This window comes from Pagrus pagrus (genome assembly GCF_965226575.1).
Source record: "Pagrus pagrus genome assembly, chromosome: 8".
NCBI classification, from domain to species: domain Eukaryota; kingdom Metazoa; phylum Chordata; class Actinopteri; order Spariformes; family Sparidae; genus Pagrus; species Pagrus pagrus.
The window spans coordinates 11094810-11120925 of record NC_140192.1 but is presented as its reverse complement, the minus strand read 5'-3'; the positions used below and the strand labels follow the sequence as shown (position 1 = coordinate 11120925).

Sequence of the window (26116 nt, the reverse complement as noted above, 5' to 3'; positions counted from 1 at the left end):
TTTAAGTTAATAGATCTTTATTTGATTTCATATCTTATGCATTCTCATTCAAAAGGCATGAAGATAGAAAAGGAGACAGAAAATGGGCCATGGATATAAATATACAAAGAGAGGCAAAATCTTTACAATCAGTAACATTACATAAAGGCTTAAGCTAGCCATATGGACATGGGGCACAGCACTTTGGATTACTGAAATAACTTCCACCAAAAGCCACGTTGGACACAGGCTACATGGTAGTTAACTCTTAACTTCATGCAACTGCCCAACATTTAAACTGTGCCTTACCTTCATTCATAAACAACAGAAAAGTTGGATTTGTGTGCATTGTGTTTTCCCTCCCCCCCTTTGGCAACGCTAAATTTACAGAACTCAGCCCCAGTATTTCCCAGAACTTATGTGCAACGTTTCTCCCGAGGTAAATACAGAAACCCAAAAATACAGACAGTGTAACCCATGTCTATACAGTCAGTCACCACTGTTAAATACGAGACGAGTACCATGCTACAGTTCAAAGATATCCGACTGGTCCATTAAAAAGAGAAGCACAGTAGTACAGTCAACTACGAGATGACAGAATAGGCCACATTGGTCAGAACTGAAACCGGTTTACTTCAGCTACTTCAAGTATCCAATTACATTTCAAACCCCATCTAAAATCAACAGCTTTAAGAACCCACATTCATGAACATTACAAATAATTTAAAATTGGCACAAACTCTGATTAAGCATTCACTGAACGTGCAGATTACCAAGAGCTTTTTTCTCTAAGTGCACAGGAGTCAAGATGCTAGTGCAATGTACAATAATAATTAATAACAACATAATAAATAAAGGAACATACAAGGAATATAAAGAAAACATGGTTCGAGAGGAAACGAGAAGCTAAAGCGAACACAAGGAAACAACATCCAACAATCAGTGGAAGAATTGAGCCACAATCTTCAAGGGTGAACATTAACAAAGGCACGCACGCGAAACTCACGCACACACACCATGTACCAGCCAATATATACACATGCTTAGGCACAGACGTTTAGTATGGGATCTGGTTTTGGTAATACTGGATCATGTCGTAGGTTCTACTCCTGTAAGTAAAAAAAAAAATAGAGCAATCGGACCAATGTGAATATTCTGACAGCCAATATTAGCAAAACTATAAGAGAAATATGTGAAGTGCTGTTTTGTACCGACCTGTTGCTGAGGAAGCAGTTCTGGATGACTTTGATGATGAAGGAAGCTGCATCTTTCTCACTCAAACCAGGGTTGAATCGCTGCCTAGATATGAGGAGAGAGACAGCGAATGATATTCAAAATACTTGTCCTCTTTTACATTTGCTCACACATGCACACACATCCACACTCACTTGAGCAATTTGATGGTCTGTCCTCTGAAGCAGGGCAGGCCCGTGTCCAGCATCAGTGTTACCAAGGAGACCACTCCATCCATGTAGGGCCTGACGGACCCAAGGAACTTGTCTTAATGTTACATGTTAGCCACCTTTGAAGTGCAATGAACATTAGCTGCGGCACTTCTGCTTACTCACCTGACAGCCAGGTATCCCCTCACGCACATCTCCATGAACCACTTGAAGGGCGTCGCCTCCATTTTGCCGCCCATGATCATCACCATCTCATCGGTTAGCTTGATGTCTGGCTCCCAGCCGAGGTTCCCGCCAGGAGAACTTTCAAACATGAAGCCGAAGTCTGGCAACACACACAAACACACACTATAGCTTAGGATTTCTAATTGAATTACTCCAGAACCAATGGCATAGGCCTGGGCAATATATCCATATTATATCGTTATCGTGATATGAGGCTGTATATTGTCTTAGAGTTTGGATTCCGTTATATCATGATACGGCATAAGTGTTGTCTTTTCCTGGTTTTAGGGATGCATTACAGTAAAGTGATGTCATTTTCTGAACTTACAGTCCTAGCATTTATTAAGTGCTTTTAAGAAGATTTAAAGATATAGAGATATATATATTGTGTATCGCAATATAGCCTAAAAATATCAGAATATTATTTTAGGGCCATATCGCCATGGTTGGGAGGGGTTACTTTAAAAAGTATTCCAATGCAGTTACTAATCATGTGTTAAAAAATGCAGTCAGTAACGTAATCCAAGTATTACAATATGAAAGTAATAGTAACTTGATTACTTTCTGGTATTTTTGGATTACTTCAATACCAAACATGAACAAATAAAATCTTATTAGCGAGTATTCAGTGTCACTCATGACCAGAGTGACGTGAGAGTTGTGAAGTATATTGTTCTTAATTTTAAAATTTGTCCTTTTAATCTTTACTGAATGTAATCTAATTACATTTTTTTTCCTCTAACTACCAGAATACAGTTACAAAAAACATTTTTTTGGATCCCCATTACAACACACCCTCCCTCCCTTCCATACAGCCATTGGTTTCTATTATAGTGATAAAAGTTTCTAACATTGTATTACCGTCAAATGATGGTACAGTTGTGCAAGTAGAGTCTTGAAACGCTTGTTGGAAATTACTGTAGGAACACACAAAGAAATTCACACAATACACACCGATGTGGATGAGGTGGCCTTGGCTGTCCAGCATGATGTTGCCGTTGTGTCTGTCTTTTATCTGCAGCAGGAAGAGCAGCAAGCTGTAAGCTGCCATACTGCGGATGAAGTTGTACCGTGCCTGAAAAGAGAAGTGTTGGACAGAATATTAGATTGTTTGTAAGTGAGTAGGGTTAGGGTTAGTAAATGGTAAAAAATTGCATTATACTACACTGCTAAATGTAGCTGGTGTTGGTAAAGTCTGTACAAATGTGTGATGTTTGGCGTTTACCTTCTGGAAAGCTAGTGTGGATTCATCTCCGTACTGGTTCCTGAAATAGTCGTACATGCCGAAGTCTGTCTGTCGGCCCAGCTGGTCCCGAGACTTGCAGTCCGGGATGCACTCAATCACTCCACACTGTGGAGGAACATCAGAAAACAGGACGGATGAGAGGTGGTTTGAGCATCTTAGGGGAGAATGTGTTTTCAATATTCAGCAGTTCCTGTCAGGAAGTAATAAAGAAGAAGACAGAAAATATCTTATATGGACTTACTCCTGGGGCTGTGGCCACCACTCTGTAAGGAAACACGTAGAGATCCAGGCCCACCAGCTGGAAGATGTTCTTAAACAGGCTGATGATCTGCAGAGCCAGCATGTCCTGTGAACAACAAAGGGCGAAACGGTGAAGAGAGGGAATATAGCAGAAATAATTTAGTCATGATATCATGAAATGGACTGGGAGATTGGGTGTGTAGAACTGAGACCTGTCTGCAGTCGTCTCCCACTTTAAAGATGGCCGCCTGCCAGCAGATCCTCTTGGCCTCCTCTTCACTCTTCGCCTCATCTACAGAATCTGAGCGACACAGCAGACCTGTGGAGAAGATGTCACGACACATTGTTTATCCGTGCACACATTTAAGAAATAAAATATCTATTTCAGGTTTATTTAACAATAGAGGCACCTTCTTTTTCCAGCTCACTGACTCCACACCTCCTAACCTTGAACCTGGCCAGGTAGGGAGCTTTGGCAGCACTAAACGGAGACACAAAGGGATGTAAGAGCACTTTTTAAAAAAATTCAGTGAACTGTCAAATTTCTTTGTGAAGATGGTTTTGAGGCCAACCTCTGCATGGGGGTCCCAGACTTGTAGTCTATATCCAAAACTATGGCCTCTGGGTTACTGGGAAGATAACAGCCAGGTTGGACTTTGATCTGTGACATGGCTTCCAGGCAGGCCCTCTTCCTCTCCTCGCCTTTGGGAAAAGGTCTGATGAAGACAAACAAAAGCAACTCGAACACACATTTTCCACACCTCACTGAGAATATTATGCATGGGTATCTCACTGAATGACTTCAGAGCACAAGTGACAGTCGGGCTCTGCTGTTATTCACAGAGGGGAGTCACTGGGGTGAAAAGTAATAGAGTGGAAGCCAGGGGACAGTAGGAGTTTCTCCCCCGGACAGCAGCAATTAGTGCTGTAATGAGAGCCGAGGGGAATTTTGTGTGCCTTTAGTGGGTTTACAAAACACTCTGTAAGAGGCAGCAGTAATGGGACCTTGTCAGAAAACTACAGTGTCTTCCAGACCGGTGCATAATCAGAGAGACATTACAGCAACTATTGACCGAGTAAATGAACAACAAAGGGATTTAGAGAGTAGGTCACTGGTGGTACAAGGCAGGGAAAGGAACAAAACATCTTGATTCAGGGGAAAACCTGTTATCACTTCATAAACACCTTGAGGATTACCTACAGCAGAGGGATGTGTTTAACAGGAAAGTTAAACAGTAGTTTTACTTTGAGGCCTTTGGCAAAGATCAGCATTTTGGCTTCAAAAAGACTTCTCTTTTCTTTAAGTTTCCGTGTCATTATAAGGGTATAACATTGCATCATTCGGAGTGGGACAAAATATTGATTCGGCAATATATCACTTCCTCTTGTGATACATTATCAATACACTGGCGCCAAATATCAATATTTTCTTTTAAAACATGCAGGTGCTCTAAACAGATTCCCAAGAATTTGACTTACCAGAGTCACTACTTCATGACTCCTTGTGGTGTAAAGTTCTGTAAACTTAATTTGCACAGATTGAAAAGATTTCAGTGAGCCATAGTCGTATCCTTACTTTAAACATTTTAACTCCAGACCTGTTCTGCTTTCCTGCAGTTCAGCCTTCTTCCAGTTTATAGCTTTTTTTTACACTGCACCATAGACTCCATGAGTTTTTTGTACATTGTTTCTTTTCAGTTCAGTTGTCAAATGATGTTACACGGACACCATAATGTAGTGAAAGAATACATGAATCCTGCTGTTTGTCTTTTAAAGGGTATTTTTTCTTCTTCTGTTACACAGACATCGTGATGTATCTTAGAGGATTTTCTTGACATTAATCAAATATCGCAGAACCGCTGTATTGTGATACCATCATTACTGTGGGCAATGTTATGAAAGCTCGAGGTAAGGATGAAGCTAAAAAACGTGTGATTGAAAAATTGATGTTATATATCTTTATGGCCTTAAACATGCAGCGTGGGCTCTAGGGTCAAATTAAAAATGTAAAGTGTGTTCATACTTAATAAGGGCCGACACGTTGGTGATCTTGTTGAAGAAGTCAAACTCTCTCTGGTAAAAGTCTTTGGCCGGGCCAGACAGAGAGCCAGTGATCTCCTCCACCATCTGCTCCAGCAGCTCGCCAATGTCAGCTGCAAGGAGAAGGTGTTTTACATTTAGCATGATCACGTGTTGCTGATGTGCATGTGTTGACTCAGAAAGAGACAGTAAGGGTTAATATCTCACGGTCTTTCTGGTTTCCTTCCTCGTCCAGGAATATGTTGGTCTTCATGTTCCAGATGAACTGATGAGCCAGAAGCTGAGACTTCTGAGCAGCCCACAGGATGTACTCTCTCACATAACCCATCTACACCAGGTTGTAACAGGAAAGAAAGAAACAGACATGAAAAGTTCCGATTATTTAATAATCTGAAGGTATGTGGGGCTTTGAAACTATCTGCTAACTCAGAATTTCTGATTTTCTGATTTTACCTTATCGTAACGAAGCGCTTGGACAATCTGAGGAATGTAAAACAAAATGGCATCCTGGAAAGAGTAGAAAAAAATATTTTACCACAAGAAAAAAAAAAAGAAGTGCTACTTCGATGGTAATTTTATTGCACAAGGAACAAAAACAAATGTGTGTGCTGTATATGTGAGCGTACGGGAGGAAAGGAACGGAGCACTTTGACCCCATACTGGGCTGTGAGGGGGTGAGGAGGGTACTGGGAGGAGAAGTAGGACAGTCCAGTTGGGGGATCTGCTGGGGCCCAGCACAGGATGTGACTCAGCTCTGGAGAGTCAGCATCAATTGTGTGCCACGTCACGAGAAACTGTAGAAAAAGAAAAAGGAGAGAGGAAGTAAATTGAGAACTTCCAAGATTTACATTAATACTTAGTTAGATGCTACTCATGCATCACTGGATCCATATCTCTGCATCAAATATGACAGGACTCTGATGCAAGGTGATGACCTCAAGCCTGATGGTGTGCTAACTAGTCTCCAGAGGAAGCTGTGTTTATTAGTTACTAAAGTGATTGGAATAAACAAGTACGAGATGTCAAGGTGAGGCGGATCATCCGCTAAATTATGGTGGCCTTTGGGGAAGAGCCGTGCGCTGCCTCCCCTGCTTCTTCTTTAGACAGGTACAAGGCTCATTAAGAGCTCAGTCAGGTATGACTAAATGAAGAGGACTAGGGGAAGCTGGAGGCAAAGGGATGACTTCAATAACACATTTCTCAAGTGACATAGTCTGGCGAAAACAAACAAAAACTTTTTTCTCGTAATTAACTTATGTTGCATGTTCACAGGAAGGCAGTAGCGGGAACCCAAGAAACAAACTAGAATGGCACTCGGTAGAGCGCACACCTCCGCCAAGGCCCAACAGTCCCCTTTCATTCAATTAAGCCTTATCCAATATCAAATAAAACACATTTAAATCCGCTGGATCCAGATTTTTATTTGACTTCATGAAGATCTGTGCATTATTCCCTGAGAAATTAACAACAATCTCTCAGTGTTAAATTGAGAAAAAGTCGTCCCTTTATTTCAAAATAAAAGCACCAAGGAAACAACTGCCATCCTCTTGATTTGTGGTGGCAGGCAGAGGATCTCACCTTCACTGCTTCAGGAACATCACACACAGCGGCCGGATCCATTCGCACCAGGCGAGTCACCTCAGAGACAATAGCCTCAGTGTTTTTAAACCTGAAAAACAAATCAAACGTGTGCTGCTGTTCAAAAGTTGCCCTTGTCTTGACATAAACTTGCATGTACGTATGTATAAACTACACTGTGCATGGATGAGATCACTTAGGTTTCAGTCCTGTAACTGAACCATAGCCTGTGCGTCAGCCATATGTTAGTAAATATATCATATAATAATATAGGATAATATGTAGTGTATTAATATTATAGGATAATATGTAGTGTATTAATTAATTGAGGATATTTTCATTCACGCAATAATGGTGTGTGATGATGTCACAAGTGCAACTATGAACTCTGCATCTTTGTTGTAGTTCAAATATAGAGGACAATAGAGAACACAATATGGATAAAGCTATAGATTTTGGCTTTGAAGAACCTCCCTTACTGGCTTGTTGGGGATATTATTATGGATTTAATTTGTTAGACAAAATCTAATACACTTTCAGTTTGACACCTATGAGACTTGGGACGTAATGCACTGTGTTTCTCCGTGTACCTGGCCGGCAGCTGCAGGGCGAGGTAAGGTGCTATGCTCCAGGCCAGGTTGACGTTGTCCTTCCACTGTTTCTCCGTCAGACTGATGTATTTGGACCTCCAGTTGGCGATGCTGGTCTCCACTGACTGTTCAGTAGCAATGGCGAGCTCCTGAGTGGATAACGGATTGTACCATATCGTCAGCCGCTCAATCTCGCTGGCCTGGAGAGAGAGATGTACGGGGAATGGGATTCATCATAATTGCCTAATAAGGTGCCAGGTGAAGATGTAATAATTTAATGTTATTTTCCCTATTATCGCATAGTTGTGAATATTGCATAGTGGTTGGAAAACTGTAAATACCAGCAAAGCCAGTAAAAGAGTCCGGCGTTTCATGTAGTACTTGTGCAGCTGAGAGCCTCTGTTGCTTTTTTTAGATAATCCTGAAACAGCACAGGAGTAACACATCAGTAATACATAATGACAGAGAAAACTTTATATTAGCGAGGACATGCTGTATTTCATCTATGAATAAGAAGAAATGGAGGTTAAGTTTCACTGTGACCATCTTTGCAGCACACAGGGTTAAGTCTAACATCCTTTATGTGTGTTTGACCTGATTTCTTGGATATGGTGGACATCCCGGAGGACAGAGGGTAGGTGTTGATCCATCCCTGAGCCACCTGCTGCCTCTGGCCCACAGCTGCATCAAGACTGCTCCGGCTATCTGTCACTGCCACTACAGACAGGCTGTTCACTGACATGTCTTGTGGATCTTCACAAGGAAAAAAGAAATTAATTTATCCTACAAGTCAATTATGCATCAATCAAAAATAGTAAAATATAAAGGCTGAGATACCAACTTCATTTTGAAAATGATCATGGTTGGGGCTTTAAGTGAATCATCATGGGAAATATGCTTCTCTACTTGGCTGCTGCAAGGACGCCAAACTTCAGTGTCCCACATGCTTGATCGTTTACATTGTTATACGGTAGATTATACATTACTGACACTGCCCTAAATTACACAAGCAAAAAAATGCAATTAGCTTAAAAAACTGCAAAAGGGATGAAAATGCGCCCATTAGAAACTTAAAAAAAATGGTAAATCAAATCGACATATAAACTGTTGTGCTGTGTGAAGCTGATAATTCAGTTATGATACTGATAGAAGAGGCCACTGTTTGTCAGTGCTGTACCTGGGGGGACCAGTTGGCTGGCAGCAAGATACTTCTTGTCAGACTGCAGACTGGCATAGAACTTGATCATGATACTGATGTCTTCTCTCAGCCTCTTATCTGTCTGAGTGGGAAATTTGGGAGCACCACTGCGCAAGGACAGAGATAGCAAACAAGTTAGCAGACAGATGGTAATTTCATGAAATCACAATAAAATAGTTCATTCTTTCCAACAAAACATTATTATTTTTTTCTACCTGAAATAGTCAAAAGCCGTGGAATAGATCTTCTCTCGAAGCACATTTCTGATGGTGGCATTTGTCACAACATCAGCATGAAGGAGAGTCAGACCCAGAGTCAGCAGTCTGAAATTAGGTGGTGACATAATAGTTTTATCAAGCTTAGCATTCATTATTTCTCGCATTATTATGGTATTTTAAAAAATAAAACCAATCTGCCGTTGTGGTAAAGAGACACAGTACCTGAATCTTGGGCCAATGGCAGCAACATGTCGGTTCAGGCTGCTTTTGGGTCCTCCGACGCACAGAGACAGAGATCTCTGCAAAATGGCGGTGAAAATCTCCACCTGGTCAGCACTGCTGTACTTGGCTATCTCAAACCTCTGCACCAGAAACTGGAAGAAGAACATAGAGAAGGAATATAGAGGTGATAGTTGTACTCTTAATAAATACCTTAACTAATTTTTATATATATATGGACTGGTGGAAGACGGCTCAGTGTACAAAACGTTAAATGTTTCATATTTGCAAATGATTCTACAGTATGTGTAGCGTCACAGGCTCACAGCCCAGTAGATTGAATATGAACATGCTGTATTTTACTAGGTTGGCTAACCTGGATACTGATGTTTAAAGCGACTTACACCGTAGGCATAAATTGGGGAGGACAAGAAATGTCTGCATATCACTGACCTCTATCCAGAGGAAGTGAGGGATGACGTCTGGTGCGCAGGGTGCAGGTTGACTCTCCTCTGAGACAGCCAGAGGACCAGCCTCTACCTTAGCTTTCGAAAACAAACCCATCTTCTGCTCCACTGTCATCTGCCAAGCTCCAGCCATCTCACGCATGAACTAATCAGATGGAAGAGAAGATGAGAATTAATCTATTTTACAATATATTGTACTGTATCTTACACCGACATACACATTAATTTAACAAATTATTCTTAAGATTTTATGAAGAGTGATGGATATACATACTGGCACTTCCACCCCGTTGTGTGCAGCCAGGAGCCATTCCCAGCAGGCTATGGCAGTTTCCATTCCGTGCTCTGTAAACATCTTCAGGGGAGACCAGCACAGGTGGTGCAGGAGGAGAGCATCGCAGTCTGAAAGACAACATTTAGATAATTATTGTTCCATGAATGAATTACAACATAAAAACAACAGCCACTGTTGCTGAAAAATATAAATATCAATGAGGTAGAGCTGCTCACTTTTGGTACTTATAAGCAGGGCAGCCATCTTGAACATGGCCTGGGTGAAGGCCTCTGGGTTTTGCGTGTCCAGAGCACTGGTCATCTGCTGGATCATCAGCTTGTTGAGGTCTGACTGGCTGTGAGTCGCCTCTGAGAACTGGATCATACCAGCCACCTAGACAGCACATAAAGAGACAGGTATCAATCATACTGTATGCACAAAGTCTCTGAAAGTCACATCCTTATTGTAATATTACGACTTCACCTCTCCTGTGTAGCGGTTGCGCAGGTTGAGTGATGCCATGAAGTTGGAGTAGTCCTTCTTCACACATGCTGGTCTCTCCGTCAGCTGGGTGGTCTGATGAAGAACACAGTTTAGGGGTCACTTAGGACCACACAGTCACGACGTAGCTTTACTCTAACACTTCTGGATATATTTAAGGTATCATGCCTGAGCCTTGTCTCTCTATATTTAGTGTTCAGACCAACCTGAGGGAAAGCAGCCTATGTTGGGCACAATGTGGAGGACAGCAACAGCACAACCAGTTAGCCAAATGGGCAACCAGCCAACCAACCCACCAGTCCATTGCAGGTAAGTAACCAGGTACCCAGCAAATCCGTAAACCAGCCAAGCAACCAGGTAGGCAGTTCGGTGCAGTTAACAAAGACAAAATACAACAAAAGAAGCAAATGACAAGACGGATATAGCAGAATGCAAGCCAAACACCACAAACGAAATGCAAAGCAAGCAAAATAATGTCACACAGACTAATAAGCATGCACACATGGACAAACAATGCTGTAAACAACTATACTCCCAGTGTTTACAGATCTATAGAAAGCATAGAGAAAAAATATATATATATAAACACATAAATGTGCAAAAAGGATACAAGACACTTCGGCAAAACATCAAAGGCTTTGACAAAACAACTAAATGGCACATTTGTTAACTTACCAAGCCATTAATGTTGGACAAATGTTAATAAGCATCAAATCAACAAGCCTGTGAGGCCGACTGCAACGGTAGCAAACACATTTCGTTTGGTTTTGTTTGCTCTGTTTTCCAAAAATTGAAAAAGACTGAAAAAACTGATACTGTGCTAATGTTGTGTTGGGTTTTCTTTATGATTTTTAAAAAAAGTGAAAATACAGATGGAGCACGGCTGTTCTGTATGTAACATTTGTCAATGATACTGATGAAAACAAAACTAAGAAAAGAGGATAAAAAGCAGAAAAAGAAAGAGGGCAACACCAAATCATATTTCAAAGATCTGTAGTTGTCATTTTTCATTTCTGTCATTGGTAGATTTGTGCAGATTAACAGGTGTAAAGTATTTTCTGTATAAGATCATGAATTAAATTAAACACACTTGTTTTTAGTAAGAGGTCTTTATCACATATTCAGAACAATTAAGGTTAAGAATATGATAAGCAGCTGATATTAGAGCTCTGGTTGCTGTATGTAAAGTGTTGAGCAACTGTTTCTTCAGAGGGGTCTCCTGCTATATGCCAGGAAATCTATGAAGTGAGTTTGCTTTGACCCAGTGACTGATTTGCGAGTACTTAAATAGGTTGTGTTGAGGTTGTATTTGTGGGACAGTTGTTGGAAACTAGAAGATATACCTTATATACCTTCAGTGTATAAGTACCCAAATATTTTAATGCCTTTATCCACACAACTCTTGAGTGTGCCGTCTGCTATGGGATTTGGAGTTGTGTCTCTCTAAGCAGTGTTTCTGTAGCTCAGACTATGACCTTACCATGAACTTGGGATGTGTGATTTTGTCTAAATTCAGCCCGCCTTATTCTGAGGAAGGGGTTTGTGTGCAAACATGCAGCCCGTGTGACTCACGCCGAGTGTAGTACTCTGTCTGTTGTAGCCTGCGAAGTGCAGTATGCTCTCCGTGGCCATGGCCAGGCCAGTGTGCTGCGACAGTCCTGACACCCAGTTCTGGTGCTTGTTCAAGTACTCCTGCACAAGAAACAACAGACAGGTGAGATACATGAGCGTACGAAAAGAGGGAAAGAGCGTAGGGACAGTACTGGAGCAACAGTGAAACACATTTCACTGTTGTCTAAATATACAATGATTTCTATTTTTTTTTTAAATGTAAAAAACTACTAGTTAGCTGCAATTAAAATGAGCCATTTAACTGAAAACTCCTCATCTTTCTGATGTCAGAGATCTGCACTCGGAGGAAACACAAAGGTTAAAAGAAAACTCACCTGTAGATGGGACTTTGTGACCGAAGGGGCCCATTTCATTGCCTCTTTCAGGATCTCACCACATCGAGCAGCAAAGTCCTTCACAATGCTCTACAAGGAGATAAGGATTATTAGCGAAATACAAAAGGGCTGTAACACAATTTCAATAAAATACACAAAATTCCCAACATGTTGAGACTAGGCAGATACGTTTATTTGATTATTTTATTGAATGTATGGGCTTAGTTAGTTAAACAAATCATGTCATCATCATAAACATATCTCATAAACATCCATCACAAAGTATAATTTAAATGATGAACACATCAAACAATTAAAAAAGAACCAAGACTGAGGAAGAAACAGGCTCCTAACATATTTAAAACCAGTACTGTGCTGCCCTCTTGTGGTGATAAGTGTACTAACAGTCAAAACTCACCTCTCGGGCCTCATATGTGTCAGGAACAGTGATCCTGTAGGGGGTGTCTGGAATGTCATAATACGGCTGATCTTTGTGGATGTCCTAAATAAACAGAGAAGGCATTTGTTGCATCTGAAACGTGTATTTGCATCTATCTAAACACTTATTTCACCGAAGGGATTGTGTTGTTCACACCAGGCCTCCACTGATACTTACAGCACTTAGTGACAGAGAGAGTGTCTGTAAGATGTCCAACATGGTCTTTAAAACACGGCCGCTCCAGAGCAGATGAGGGAATCTGTTAGAGGTAAAACACATGAGAAACAGGATTTATACTGTTTATATAGAAATGAAAAAGTAATGCAGGCAGACAAGGTCTTTGGATTAATATCACTCACGTCTCAGCCAAACCAGAGAGATATTTGTCCGCCACTCTGCGGATCCTCTTGTGTGTGTGATTAAAGTTGATCAGTAAGAATTGAGCATGTCGCTCCAATTCCTCCTCGTGCTCTTTGGTCTTCGGCTGAAAGAAGAAGAAAAGCACGCCTTTATTGTTATTCACTGATACTGAAGAATAAAACACTCAGTCACCAAGACATCAGCCTTTAGAAGTGGTTGAGCTACCTACCTTCTCAGCCATCATCTGGAGGAAGACGTCAAACACCTTATCGCCGACACAAATAATGCACTGCATCATGCCTGTGAAGACAGAAAAGAGAGTTTGAGAAAAGGAATTACACAACATGAGTAAAAGTATGGCCGAAAGTGTAACAGGTGTAAAGCCCCCACCAGATTTGTCTTTCTGGATGGCTTTGTCTTCAAAGTACCGAAACATGACCTGGAACCTGTCAGGATCGTTGGATCGCAGCATCCTGAAAGAGTACAAGAGAGATATTAAAAAATGTAATGATCTGACTTCACAATATACAGAAAGAAACAAAGTATACCAGATATACAGTATAAGCGTGACAGAGCTGACCTCATGTACTCTAGTCTGTAGACTGAGAGCAGGTATGTGGACATGGCGAAGTCTAGCTTGTTAATAAGGGCAGATCCTTCAGGAGGAGGGTCGAGGAGATTGCTGATGGTTGTCCGCAACTCGCTCAACTCGGCCTGGACGACAGAAACGGACAATTTGATAATGAGACAAGTTCTGTTGTTTCTGTGTTAAAATACTTTAACTACCTGCTGCAAAACTTAAGTGTGTGTTACCGGCGTGACTGTATCATTCTTCAGGGCAGAGTTGTACTGCAGTTCGGAACGAAGAGGTTCACCACTGGGAAAGGTGAGAAGCGGAGACTTGGTGGCAATCTCACACACACCTTCATACCATTCCTCTGGCCAAAGCCCTGAAAGGACCAAATATATGTCCATTGTTGTTAGTAGGCTATTTCTAATATCTCTGATTATTTACATTTGTGAACAACCACTCCTAAGTATGTTTTGGTTATATTTGAGTCAATACTGATACTAGAAAACACAAACATCTGTCTTTATCGCATTTAATAAACCCTTATCACACAGACAAATGTCTATTTCTATTATTACTAGTAAATGAAGGAAGTGGGCACCTTTTGAAACTCAAAACAAGTCACAGCTAAGTTACACAACATCAACATTTAACAGGGTAAAAGATAGTATTATCTGGGGAAGCTACTGGCTGCTTAACAAAATATGGGAGTGTATCTTTGAAAGCGCAGATGTGCAAAACTTTCCACCAAAAACGTAGCGAAACAAAATCAGTTCATCTCTTGCTCACCTGATCCTTCCACAGCAAAACCCATGACCACAGAGTACAACCAGAAGTCCCTGAACAGCTTCTGGAGACGTGGCTTGGCCTCTTTGATTGGTGGAAGTCGTCTGGTCAACTGTGAAAAGGGTGAAAAATTAAGAGACATTAACATTGGTTTACTCAAAGCATCTTATTCCGTTTAAAGTAAGTCTAAAGGAGTGATAAAATACAAATTCCTTCAAATACAAATGGCTAAATTCTTTTTGAGTTTGCTGCACGCACAACAAAAATTAAAAGATGCAAATAATATAAACCAAAAACTGCCAAAATAATCTGTCTAAACTACTCAGCCTTTAATGTATAATTAACATGAAATCTTTTTACCAGATAAGCTGAATTGTGAAGAGTTAAAGATTTTAGTCAGCCACAGCACTTTTTGGTCTGTTTGATCTGGTCTATTTGTTCAGGAGGAGCCCACATCAAAGTTCAGCTGTGTATTCAATTCTTTGCTCTTAGTCCCACGAACAGAAGCAACACAGCACTTCCCGCCAGCACACAGTGAAGGTAAGATATTTTACAGACTTCAACTGCAGTTAAAGGCATTTTATGTGAAGACTTTGATTTTCTAGCAGGTGAACACATCATTTTTAGTCCTACGGATTTGATTAAAACGTAATTTAAACAAAGCTACTAAATGACGTTCAAGTTGTTAACTAGGCCATATTAATGTTCATATCCTCTGCCCCAGCCTTCAGGATGTGGGTCATCACTATCATCTCTGTGGCCTGTCTGATGGTCAGTCCATCTCTGGCTGGGATCAAAGAGCTCAGCTCTCACTTCAGTGACCCTCAACCGGACCCCAGAGGCTTTGAAGGGGACGCAGTGGATATGGAGGCCATCCCCCTGGAGTTCCACAAAGAAAACACAGTCACTAATGACCTTATTTTTGATGGCTTTGAGGATGAAGATTATATTGATTTTGATAAGATCCTGGCTGCAGGCAGTGACGATTACATGTGAGCATGAACTCTTGCCTTTTCTGGTGGATTAAAGTAATGATGTAACAAGTAAAAACAAATCACTTGCATAAGGTATGTCTGACAGAGGCAACTCTAATCATTAACTTGATGCCAATCAGTTACTTGATGGGATTTTCCCTATTCATTTCTGGGAATATTCATATGTAGAAGTGTTTAAACACTGTAAGATGTTTTAAAAAACAACTGGTTACTGATAAAGCATGTACAGTACAATGAAATGTGCTTTGAGGTTGTTTCTACTTTTGAATGGCTGGTTGATGAATTGATGATATTTTTCAGTGAAGGGGATGAGATTGATGAGATTGCCACACCAGCCCCAGACATCGACATTTTTGCCGAACCATCCGACCCGAAGATTCGTCGTGCCAGACTCCTGCGGCTGTTCCACGGTCGGTCTCGCCTCCAACGCCTCAACATTGTCAACGCCCGTTTTGGCTTTAACCTCTATCGAAGTCTTCGTAATGACGTCAACCAGACTGACAACATCCTGCTGGCGCCTGCTGGGATCTCCATCGCTATGGGGATGATGTCATTAGGGGCAGGACCTGGGACCCACGATCAGATCTACAAAGCTCTGGGATTCGCCGAGTTTGTCAACGCTAGCCATCACTATGACAACACAACAGTGCACAAGCTCTTCAGGAAGCTGACACACAGGCTCTTCAGGAGGAACTTTGGTTACACACTACGCTCTGTAAACGATGTCTATGTAAAGAAGGATGTCTCGGTGAAAGATGCTTTCCGCGCAGAGACGAAAGCGTTTTATTTCGCCGAGCCACAGTCAGTGGACTTCAGTGACCCTGCCTTTCTGAGCAAGGCCAACCGTCGCATCCTGAAGCTGACCAAAGGTTTGATCAGGGAACCGCTCAAGAGTGTCGACCCAAATATGGTGCTGATGCTGCTCAACTACCTGTACTTTAAAGGTGAGTGAGAAACAGGGACACAGCGTCCTCCACCTACACACAAATGACGCATATGATTTTCATGTTGCAAAACTTAAAGTAAAATCACAACACACGTCTGCTTTGTTTGGTTATTTCACTCTTGGACTCTTATTTGTTTATTTAAACAGGCACATGGGAACAGAAATTTCCCAAAGAAATGACTCACTATCGCAACTTCCGAGTAAACGAAAAGACAAACGTACGTGTGGCCATGATGACGAACAAGGGGAACTATCTGGCTGCAGCCGACCACGAACTAGACTGTGACATCCTACAGGTGGGCTGCCTCACACCGATTTGAATTTTTCAACAACAAAACACCGATACCAATCCATAAACAAATCAACTGAGCTGCGTAATAATTATGCAAACTTTCTTCCTTTCAGCTCCCATACACAGGAAACATCAGCATGCTCATTGCCTTGCCTCGGAAGATGACTGGCATGAGGACTTTGGAGCAGGAGATCTCGCCCACTGTCGTGAGCAAATGGCTCAAAAACATGACAAACAGGTCAGCAGCTTTCTCCAAACACACTAATGAAAAGCTGAGAAGTGTAACAACATGCTTTAACCCTTTTCAGTGGGAGCTCCTTTAGAGTTTATGACTTATGAATGTTTAGACTAAGTGGATATTTAAAAGTTACAACATGAGGTAACTTTTCTATGCCTCGTTTCAGGACTCGAGAGGTGGTGTTACCCCGGTTTAAACTGGAGCAGAACTACGACTTGATTGCAAATATGAAGGTGATGGGCCTCATTGACTTGTTCCAGGAGAGTGGAGATTTCTCTGGAATGACTTCAGAAGAAGTTTCCATGAACTGGGTGAGTTAAGACTAAATTAGTCATGGTTTTACTAAGAAATAACCAAACTGTAACAAAAGGCAAACTTAAGAAAAAAAAGGTTTTATGGACATCTCATCAACTGTAATAAATAATCCTTACAAACTATCTCAATCTCTCTCCCCAGCTGAAGCACCAGGGAACCATCACTGTGAATGAGGAGGGGACAGAGGCTGCTGCTCTGACCCAGGTGGGCTTCATGCCCCTCTCCTCTCAGATCCGCTTCACTGTGGACCATCCCTTCCTCTTTCTGATCTACGAGCACCGCACAGACTGCCTTGTGTTCATGGGCAGAGTGGTCAATCCTGCACAGAGTTAAACTTGTCAAGAAAGCCCTCCGAAACAGCTAAACTATTCCCTAAAAATTCCCTGTTTTGTTAAAACATTCCAGATTTTAATAGCTGGGTTGTTGCTATTTCTTTTAGCACAATATGTAACACGTGACATCAAATACCAAGTTTTTATGTGTGTGTAGTCTCTTAAAAAACATTTAAACTTCTCTTTAATATTCCTCAAACAGTGACTCAATGAATGCGTGTTATCTGTCTGTTAATGTTTTATCTTTAGCAGTTAGGCTAGAGGGGAAATGTTCTCAAAACACACATTATATAACTGTCATTACCAAATGTTTGTATGTAATAATTGCAGAAAGACTGTGGAACCAACGGCACAAAAGGGGAAAATAAAGTAACATGTAACACTACTACACAACAACTGCTGTGAAAATCTTTAAATTGTTCCATTATTATTTTTTCTTAATTATAAATACACAGCTAAAAATCACAAATTATTATAAATTAGATTAACTTAGTACTTCATATTATATATTATTTTAAATTAATTATCAAAAAATAAATTAAACTATGCTATTATGTGAATATATACAAATATATGTATCACAAGTCTATGTATATATACATATATACACATACTGTATAAATACTAAGACTAATTACTAGTAAATAGTAATTAATCATAATTACATATAATAATATATTTAGAGAAAATCGAGGTTGTACGATTGTGACATCATTCAGTAGTGAACCGGTGACACAGATGTTTGTACTGCAGCTAACAGGGTAAATATTTGTTGAATGCTAACTAACCACTCAGATTCATCTGAGGCTCTCACGTAGATCATTTAACTGCGCTGTAGTGTATGAAGGCAGTATTTTAACACAAATTCTTGACTTAAATAAAAGGCTCTGTTGGGGGCCGCGGTGTGTGCAGACCTCACATACTCACCACAGCAATCACTGGAATGAGCACTCCGAGATTCCCAGCACTACTTGATGCCTACAGTAGATAAAGAGCCATTAACAATTCAACATCGCTGTTATCAATTTCCTGTTGTGTTCAGATGGTCATGCATTTAAGCACTTACCTTCAGCGCTGGTCCTTTGTCCGAGGCCCTTTCGCTGGCTCTCTTTCCTTCCAGGCCCAGTTGGACAAACAGCTCTAAAAGGTTCACCATCAGTTCGTCCACGAGTTGCTCCCCCTGCAGGTTGGCTGCGATGTTGGCAAGAGCATTTATCACTGCCAGAGAGCAGTGTCTTGAGGATGGAAGAGGGGACAGTTAAACACAGGTATACTAAACATAGACATAAATGTGGACAAGCACAATGTATTTAGAATAGATGTTTATTTTTCAACCTTTATTTATAAAAAAAAAAACAGAACACACAGATTTAACACAAATCAGGGGAGCATAATACATAATACATAATAAATCTACTCCTGACCATCAGGAGGAGTGAGCAAAGAGCAACAACTATTAATGTCCTTCTGTCCTGCTTCAACATGACAGCTTTCCCCTGGTGCAGCTGGTACTGGTCTGTGAACAGGGTAAGAGCAGATGCTGACCTGTAGCCGTGATCTCTGTAGTCTTTGGTAGCTGAGTAGACCACTGAACTGGCCTTCACGCTGATCTGCTGGAACAGGTTCCACACCTCCTGGTAGATGTATTGCTACAAGACAGACAGACAGACAGACAGAGACGAGTCAGACTGCGCAGTCACCCACGGGATAAAATGTTGTTTTTTTTTCTTCATATTTGTTGGTTAATCTACTTCTTACTTAGTACTTAAACATTTACAATTTTCTCAGAATCAAAATCCCATTGTCAGAGATAGCATGAGCAGATGTGTGAGATGTGTATCAGGACTGAGGGAGGTATTTTGTAAGTGATCTGTTTCTGCTGTAAAAAGGTCAGAGCTGCTTCCAGTCCTTTGTTAATTATAGTATGTCGCACTCTGGGTACACCGTGATGTCAAAAGCACTCCATTACATGCCAGTGGAGTGTGAATTAGAGCCATTATTATATGCACACTGTACTGAGCAAGTAAACAGCAGCCAGCAGCTGTCCAGTAATTACAGCGTGTCAGCCCCTCTGGGTTTAAACAGATTGCACTGCTTCTATTAAAGCCACAGTAATAAAAAAAAAAAACAGTCCTTTAAAACACCATTTCAATCAAATAAATCTGCACACCATTACTAACTATACCAATTGTTTACACTTTTAAAAGCCCCCCTGGTGATTCCCTTTCAACTATAAATTTATGCCAGATGCCAGATGCCAGATGTAAAGATGTACCGTTGTATCTTTAAACTCACATTTCCTGTAATGACCATGCAGCCCAGCTGATCTATGATGAGGACATCGAGCTGGGATGGAGGCAGGCAGAACTTTTGTTGAAGGATTTGTAGGATGTGCTCCATGACTTTCGGAGTGTCTCTGAGAGCGACTGCAATGTGGCCAAGTGCTCGGATGGTGTGATCTGGGATCAGATGGGCGTCCCTGGCAGAGAGACAAGTTTTATTTTTATCGTAGCTATTCATCAGTGTCAAGGACTTGAACATGTTCACGGCGAGTACAAAACACAATAGAGCTTTTATTCCAACCAGAAATGTTGCTCACTTGTCATTCTCCTGTGAAATGTATAGACGGTTGGACAGACTGGCCAGAAACGCCTCCACTATCACATGGTCCATGGTCAGACCAGCTTTTAGACATCTGAGAGATGAGATATACACACAGCCATGAACAATGACAAATTTAAAAAAATACTCAAAAATCTTATTTTCTAATGCAGCTGTGCCAGGTGTTTGTTTTACCTGCATATGTTATCAATGGAAATGTCTCTGAGCTGCTCGTACATGGACGGCTGGTCTTTCCTGTTTGACAGGAGGTTGAAGGTAGACTGAGAGTGCTCATTGGTCACATTTATCCTAATCTCTCCTGTACCTTAAAGGAAGAGTGAAAAAACACACAAACATTAACACAGAATTAAAAAAGTTTTAAACCTATGATAATTTAAAACATTATAACAACATGTGATCCTGCACAGAAAAGAAAAAAATGCTGAGTCTGAGGAGCCTGTTATCTTCCATAATCTAACAAATTAGCAGCAAATCTATGAAAAAGCAGCACGCTGCGACGGACAACACAGATAAATCAGTAACGTAAATTACATTCCCAATCGTCTGGATTTGTTGCAGCTCAACAATGAACACTCTGCTCAGATCAATAGTGGACGGGAGCCTGATGTAACAATGACACTGTTATTGATGTGTATTTGTCACTGTATCATCAGCACTCTGTCCCATTAACTCCGAGCTCTGATCATTTGTGCTGTATTTGGAATAAGAAAAGTTCCTGGTGGACGAATTGTTGATAAATTCTCATTTTTAGGAAAAAATACACTTTGTTTCTGCACTCTACTTTCAATCAGGAGTTACAGGTAGACCCCAGCCGATTTATAGAAACTGACACACACCATCAAGTCCAAAATTGCAAATGATCTTTCTGTGAGGGAATGCAACAACGTCCTTACAATGAGTGATAGTATATTTTAGAACAATATAATCACTGCTGATGAAAATGGGAGTTTTAAGTCTCAGTCCAGTAGTGTATGTAAAGTAATTTGTATATTAAAGTCTGCAACCACTGACTTTGTATTTCATTTGTTTTTCTTTGTATACAAATCTGATGCTTTCAATTTGCCTAACATACACTGTTACTGAAGAGGCGAGGGCGTGTGTGACGTTTGTGTCGCTTTAAGAAAACTTCTGTACAATACATAAAATAGAAACATTAATGTTTCTTATTGTACATGCCTCCCTTACAAATCAAATAAATAAATAAGTAAATATCTGTACCTGTGCTGTACTGGCTGTGATACTTGTAGAGTTTTATAAGAACAGGGGAAGGAACGACCAGGAAATCCCTGAGAGAGGTTGTGGTAGAGTGAGCAACTACTGGAAACCTCTCACACAGACGACCAAGGCCCTGAAGCAGAGGGTGGGGGAGACAATCAAACAAAAATTTTATTTTAGTAACTGATAATAAAAATTCATGACATGCAACACACGTCTTGGTCAGCTTCAAAATAAGGCAAACACATGCCTCAACCCACTGAATCAACAGGATACCTGACACTTAATTACTTTTAGTTAGTAATAATAATTTTCGAGGTAGAATCTCATGATGATGAAGTGTCTTGTGTAACGTTTCACTTTTATTCAAGCACATATCTTAGCGCTCTTTCTAGCTTGTAGTCTTATACCTGTAGGCAGCAGATGAGCAGGGGCATGTGAGCGATGATGACTTTACTAGAGGTTTTCGACTGCAGCTTCTCTGACAGTTTGGTGCACAAGTTCTCAGCTCCTGAACAAAAAAAAAAGAAAACAGATGCAACCAGAACAAATAGAAACAATCAATATCCCTATGATTATGTCATCTGAACACGCAGCTCTGCTACAATTGATTACCTTGCTCATCTTTGACGGCCCACACCATGAGGTCTACGCAGGCAGCGTTGGCTTGGCAACGAAGCTTGAGGGGGCTCTGTTCCCCCAGCAACCCCCCCGTGTCATGAAGTACCCGCTGCAGCTCCGACTGACTGCTGCTGAACTGTTCCAGCACAAAGTCGTGCACTTCTCGCACAAATGCAGGCTGCAAGGCTGAGAAACATGGAGAAGGCATTAAAATGAGTACTTAAATACAACAATAACTACAGATAATAAACACGCTATTTATGTTGCTTTACCTTTCATGTAGTACAGTGTGTCCCGCAGCATTTTGAACACACACACATAGAGAGGGTCACTGAAGGTTTTGTAACAGAGGTTGATTCCAGGGTTAGACTTAACAAAACAGAAGAGACAATGACAGAGAAGATTATTTAGCTGATAATGGCACACATTTTACTTTGAATTTACAGTGTTTTGTACAGACTGCAGTTATACTGTTACCTCTGTCACTTCCGTCATAGTGTCGTCCAGAGTTTTCAAAAAAGGGTCAGAAACAAACTTCTTCACCTGTAAATCGACAAAACGCACAGCCACTGTTTAAGATGCAATATACTGTAGATATACAGGATGGGAGACAACATAGGAGGCAGTAATTTGTAAATGGGTAGTGGGCTATTGTACCATGCTGAGGAGCTGTCGCAGCAGATCAACAGGCACCTCCACCTCGTTATCTCCAGCACCCAAGAAGAGAGGAGACACTGAGAAACTAGAGCTGACTGTAGAGAAATAGTAATCAGGATCTACTGAGCTGCTGTCTGGGAGGTAGGCACCTGAAATGAAGGAGACCAGAGGACATAAAAAATCCTGACAAGTTGGATAACAAGCGACTGGCAGTGGATAACAGTTAATGTTTTGGGGAGCTGAAATTTGCTATGCGGTCAAAGTCAACTTAAGTTGATGGAAATATCTCAATCACTGGCCACTAACAGCAATCTGCCTGCTCTGCTAACAATTTTAACAGTGGGTGCACTCCTTTATTATAACAGATTGGGAGATATGCAAGAGCCCTCATAAATATTACTCATTCAGATTACATACTGTACAAGTGCAGATAAGCACTATGCAAGCACCTAGTAGTTGTTACATAATGTTAATGGCTGATAGCGCTAAGCTAGGATGAGTTGTCAGAATCCAGGTTTGAACTGATAAACACAAATGTAATCAAAGCAGCTTCTTTTTCTTAAGTTTTACCTTCAAAGTAATGTGGGCCAGGCGCTGTAGGAGAGCAGGGTGAGTGGCCTCCTGGATCTGTACACACCTGTGAGACAGCACATTACAGTTCTTTGACCAGTCACCAAATATAACTATACTCTGTTTGAGTATAGTCACTGCTAGTTCTCCTGATTGTCCAACCAGCTCCATCACAACATACACACACCTGTGAAGAGGGATCTAGGTTGGTCCCGGTACTTCTGCGCAGAGTGTCACTTTGGCACACTGTAAGCAGTGAGGATGGCAGAATAGAGCGAAAGTCATTGAAGGACCTGCGCCGCACTCCCTCTGTTTCCTCTGTGACGCAGCGGGCCTGAGGCGAGTCTTTGGGGAACAACTTGGACAGCAAAGCCTCGTCCGTGTTGCTGTAGCGGCCAAATGCTCGAGTCATGCCGAGCAGGCTGGGGACAACATACCTGCACAGGTAGACTAGAGGATAGAGAGCATCTTTGAAGCATTTGGGAGGACTGTTGTTACCTTTGTGTGTTGTTGCCTTTGTGTGTGTGTGTATATACCTTTGTCATGATTATCAGGTGTTTGGCATATATCCTGCAATGCCTGCATGACCTCCATAATAGTGTTCAAGATCTGGAAGGGAAAGAAGTGATAACTTTGCATTTAACAGCAGTGCATCCTGACGTAAGAATGATATTTTATTACCACTTTTTAAGCTGACCTCTTGTCGGGAGTCTGGGTCCCTCTGAGCCACATCTGCCAAAAGAGTCACTAAACAGAAGCTGAAGTTTTCGGCAACTGGAAGAAAATCTGAAGAGCAGAAAATGACCAAAAACTTACATGTGCAGCAAGAAAAAGGATGCTGCTGTCTGATGACATTTTATGAATAGATAAATACCATCTCAATATTTCTTGAGTTACTACTGAAACTGAATAAGAATGACAAAAAATACAACTTACTGCACTGTTGGAGGCAGTGAATAGAGGTCATTGTTAAGCAAAAGGCCCCACTGTAAGAGGATTGTTCTTACCCTTTCCCTTCTTTCCTGAGCTCTCTTCGATCCATTGGACCCGTGGCAGCCCGCTCAATAGGCTCAGCAAGTAGGAAACAAGTATGTCTTTGTGCTGCCGGAGTAAAGCAAATCATTACAAACCACAAACAACTGCACTTGTAGGCACAGAGCAGCACTTTTATTAGCCGTACTAATGTAGCAAAAATGTGATGCATTGTTCATTTCAACACTGAATCAAATCTGAGTCAAAGGAAATATATCAAACATGACTCTAACACTGAAAGTGAAGCCTCCATCTCTACTTAATCAGAAAGCTCAGGAAGCATTAAACACTGTGTCTCAGGGTGATTAGGTTAAAGGCTTACACAGCCAGCTGCATGTCTAATCGCCAGCTTAATCAGATTATGAGAATAAGCTTAGTGTGGTGATATATGTGGAGTCCTTTGGGAGACTGATGGCAAAAGCAAAGTAATAGTGCTAATATAATGATACTAATCATTTCTAAATATATCATGCCACAGCATCCCTATGTAATAAAGATTTGACTCATTATCCATTACCTGCCAGGACATCCTAAAGATCTACACGTGCGATGTTGAGATGCACCCACTGTGTTAAAACGGTGTAACAGCTCGATGTTTCACTCATCACCACCCACCTGTAAACCAGATTCCACCAGAAAAACAGCCAGCGCAATGACTGCATCTCTGCGACGCACATCTAGAGTGAAAACACCACGGACCTCCACTGGACACATGCATTGTAGCTTCTGGACCTGAGAGAGAGGAAAAAAAGCATTAGAAAACATGACACATTTAGATCTAATTGTATGGCGTTACATTTTTGTAATAAAATACATGTTTGTATCTTTATTACAGTAATATTAGGATAGTTGGTTTTGCACATACATTACAATTAAGCACACAGTTACATGCTGTATTTAACTTTTGTTACTGGTTTGTGTCTTCTACATCATCTGTCTATTTCCCAGCTAACGATCAACAAAAATGTAACTGTATATTGCCAAACAAGGTGGGAACTATAGTTACTGTATTGATACCCACCATAACAATGTCACCATGATACTGGTATTTATTATATCTACTATAGTGCAAGGCACTCTAGCTCAAAACATTCCCACTACAACACACTTGACATTACATAATCCATGCTAAAATATCAATACTCAGTGACAGGGTCGATGTTCTGCTGTATGTTTTATTTGATTCCCCCAAATCAGCTTTTTCCAAACTCGCTGATCTTCCTGTACCGTCCAAAAAACCCTTTTATCGAGCCCTCACCATCTTTGCAACAGGTAACTTACTGTCTGTCATGTCATTGTTTACCTTTCTCTATCATCTCTCGCCTCTGACCATGTAAACCTGTTTGACTGCAGTGCTCATAAAGCCTGACTATGATGCAGTAACTGGCACCACACAAGCAGCTACGCCACATGTTTCTGCACTGCTCGTTTCTTTCATTACAGGGAAAATACTGTCGAGGAGACCCGGCTAAAGCAATTCAAAAACTACAGACGCGCACACACCTGTCAAATGTTAACCTGGCTGTCAAGTCGGTGATCAAAATAAGCCACCGACTGTGCGGAAGAGGAGCTACACCCTCATCAATCCTGTTGCTTGGCGGTAGCTAATGAATACAAATGTGTCTTTACGGAGCTCACTCGGTTTACTCCTTCCTCACCTTTTCGACCGGTGCGGGACGGTGGGCAGCTAACGAGCGGGCCAGCGACAGGACTGTGTTGAAATAAAAGCCTCTCGTACCACCTCCCATGACAGACATGTTTACCCTCACTTCAAATGAGCTCAGCTCAGCGAGCAGAGGAAACAAGTGAGCAGCGGCAGCTGGCGCTGACAACGCCGCAGTACGGCAACTGAGCAGGGACAATTCTACGTGCTTCCATGTATTTATTTTAGTGGGCTTGTATTTGGCCATAAAATACTATTTTAACTATAGTTATAGATAAACAAGCCACTCTGACATCTAATTTTGTATTTTATTTTATTTTTTATGCAGCATTAGTCAC

At 41.2% G+C, this 26116-nt stretch overlaps 2 protein-coding genes across 2 annotated transcripts; one reads left to right on the top strand and one right to left on the bottom strand.

Annotated features, from left to right (window-relative positions):
• pi4kab (phosphatidylinositol 4-kinase, catalytic, alpha b) lies at positions 1-25967 on the bottom strand. The gene is made up of 54 exons (XM_084360557.1): positions 25774-25967; positions 24731-24847; positions 24091-24184; positions 23781-23869; positions 23620-23692; positions 23271-23533; positions 23084-23150; positions 22514-22662; positions 22334-22399; positions 22129-22225; positions 21851-22042; positions 21646-21746; positions 21239-21368; positions 20195-20324; positions 19998-20093; positions 19694-19877; positions 18944-19047; positions 18465-18633; positions 18326-18376; positions 14284-14392; positions 13737-13873; positions 13504-13637; positions 13314-13396; positions 13153-13223; positions 12923-13047; positions 12741-12822; positions 12543-12626; positions 12125-12214; positions 11751-11870; positions 10161-10253; positions 9914-10070; positions 9678-9805; positions 9390-9548; positions 8940-9091; positions 8715-8822; positions 8479-8606; positions 7896-8054; positions 7643-7722; positions 7302-7501; positions 6712-6802; positions 5760-5927; positions 5587-5640; positions 5341-5461; positions 5117-5246; positions 3666-3809; positions 3504-3574; positions 3306-3412; positions 3095-3199; positions 2833-2958; positions 2562-2682; positions 1548-1707; positions 1368-1457; positions 1195-1278; positions 1-1088 (listed from the first exon to the last, which is right to left on the bottom strand). The coding sequence occupies exons 1-54, from the start codon at positions 25870-25872 to the stop codon at positions 1037-1039; spliced, it is 6294 nt and encodes a 2097-aa protein (XP_084216683.1). The 5' UTR covers positions 25873-25967; the 3' UTR covers positions 1-1036.
• serpind1 (serpin peptidase inhibitor, clade D (heparin cofactor), member 1) lies at positions 14767-17787 on the top strand. Its single transcript, XM_084360558.1, has 7 exons — positions 14767-14820; positions 15005-15272; positions 15576-16219; positions 16369-16517; positions 16627-16751; positions 16918-17062; positions 17208-17787. The coding sequence occupies exons 2-7, from the start codon at positions 15013-15015 to the stop codon at positions 17397-17399; spliced, it is 1515 nt and encodes a 504-aa protein (XP_084216684.1). The 5' UTR covers positions 14767-14820; positions 15005-15012; the 3' UTR covers positions 17400-17787.
• Positions 25968-26116: the final 149 nt, after the last annotated feature.